Source organism: Marmota marmota, unplaced genomic scaffold, assembly GCF_001458135.2.
Source record: "Marmota marmota marmota unplaced genomic scaffold, marMar, whole genome shotgun sequence".
Lineage (NCBI taxonomy): Eukaryota > Metazoa > Chordata > Mammalia > Rodentia > Sciuridae > Marmota > Marmota marmota.
This window is the reverse complement of record NW_026000101.1, coordinates 15,298,122-15,299,898: the sequence shown is the minus strand read 5'-3', so window position 1 is coordinate 15,299,898 and position 1,777 is coordinate 15,298,122. Positions and strand designations below refer to the sequence as shown.

Genomic DNA, 1,777 nt, shown 5'->3' with positions numbered 1-1,777 from the left:
AAAAATATATATATATATATATATATATATATATATATATATATATATATATATATGTGAATGAATGAAAGTTCTTGAATGAGCAGTATTATTTCCGTGTTTCTATTCCCCAAAGCTCCCTCTCCTGGGGAAGCAGAGCAATACAGGGAAAGAGTACCCAGTAAAAGAAACATCTGAATTGAGAGAGACCTCAGCCTCAGTGAGTTCAGACTAGGCCTATCAAAAGTCTTCTACAGCATGACCTTGGTATGGCCTTCAGTGATTTGACTTTCCCTGCCTCTCCATTCAGACCAGACAACAATATACAAATTTTATAACAATGAAAAGGATACTGTACTAAGAATGAAGTGACAGCGGCAAGTCATTTCTGAAACAACAATAAAATTAGAGAACTGCTCTATAAAGCTGCTTCCAGTTCTTATATTCAGTGTACTATAACCCTATGCTTTATGTTCCATTTTAAAATCGAGCAGTCACTTGCAAAAAGGATACAAAGAATCTTAGGCCCTACCCTCCTCAAAGAGTCACTGTCAAGACCGAATAATGGATGTAACTTTCTGCCAACTGTAAAGATCAAATATTTTTCTATTTCCACCAATCCTATAAACTCGTTTTCCTCTCATTCCTTCCCCCAGAAGCAATTATTTACTTCACCTTCTGTACAAATAAACAGCAAGGAAGCAAAACCTTTTACATTTCAATGGTCGGCACTACAGGAGGAAAACCTGGCACGGAGTTAAGAGCTTCGGATTCTAGGTCAAGCCCATTCACCGAATCGCTGGATGACCTTGGCCAGCCATTTCCCTACCTTTGGCACTGTTTCTTGGTCTCCAAAATGAGAGAACTGCTCTAGCTTTGAAGCTCTTTGCACTCACTGTTGAGGTTGGGCGAGCTAGGATGAGCTAACCTCGTGCGCAGGGGCACCACCACGTGCACTTCGGTGTCCCCAGTCAGACCCGCAGACTCTAGACTATCGTCGCCCTCGACGCGCACACCTCTTGCTCCCGTGACGGCTCAGCTCGGCTTAGCTCCCCAAGGCCTCACAACGGCCTGGGGAACTAGAGGTGGCTGGGCGGTGTCGGCAAGGTGGTCTTATGGTCACAGCCCGGGAGGACACTTACTGACTCTCAACAGGGCCACGTAGATAAGGAAGTTCCTTATGGAGGAGATCACGTCCTCACGCATCTTCCGCTTCATCTCCTCCGGGTCCAGCTTCGGCGCAAGGCCCTCGATCCGGAACATCGCCGCACTGCCTCACCAGCTTCCAGCCGCAGCGTTCAGTTCTCTGGTCCTCAGTAGCCGCCTTGCGCCCGGAACTCGGCCTAACCCTACTTCCTGTTCCCGCCCCTCGTTTTCGCGCGAGGCGACGGGAGCCTGCGAGGAACAATCCTCATCCTAATCCTGTGGCTCTGAAGAAGGGCGGCCTGAAGGGGGCAGCAGCAATCTTAGCTACCAAGCCTCGGGCTCCTGAAAGCTGTTTCTTGAATATTCTCTGCCTTTAGCCAAAAAGTGCCACCCTGCAAAGAGGTTTCAAAGCCTCCCGGTAAGGGGCTATGCGCATAGGTTCTACCATAAATAATAGCTGACATTTATTGAATACTCAATTCGCTTCTCCCTGAATTACGTATTACAATCTTTACTTCCCAACACAAACGTGCTTTGAAATACCTCAGGTAAGGAAAAAAGTGTTGGGGAAGAGAGATGAAATATTAGCAAGTATTGAAAACTACTTAAGCTGGTGATTGGTATATTATTTTGGTTAATTATTCTAGTCTTT

At 45.9% G+C, this 1,777-nt stretch overlaps 1 protein-coding gene across 1 annotated transcript in view; it reads right to left on the bottom strand.

The window, feature by feature from the left end:
• The window catches only part of Tomm5 (translocase of outer mitochondrial membrane 5), a 3,991-nt gene extending 2,649 nt beyond the window's left edge, over positions 1-1,342 (bottom strand). The window contains exon 1 of the mRNA XM_015492307.2: positions 1,122-1,342. Within this exon, the coding sequence (XP_015347793.1) occupies positions 1,122-1,242 (121 nt within the window). The 5' untranslated portion in view covers positions 1,243-1,342. The remainder of the gene's footprint in view (positions 1-1,121) is intronic.
• Between the last annotated feature and the right edge of the window lie 435 nt (positions 1,343-1,777).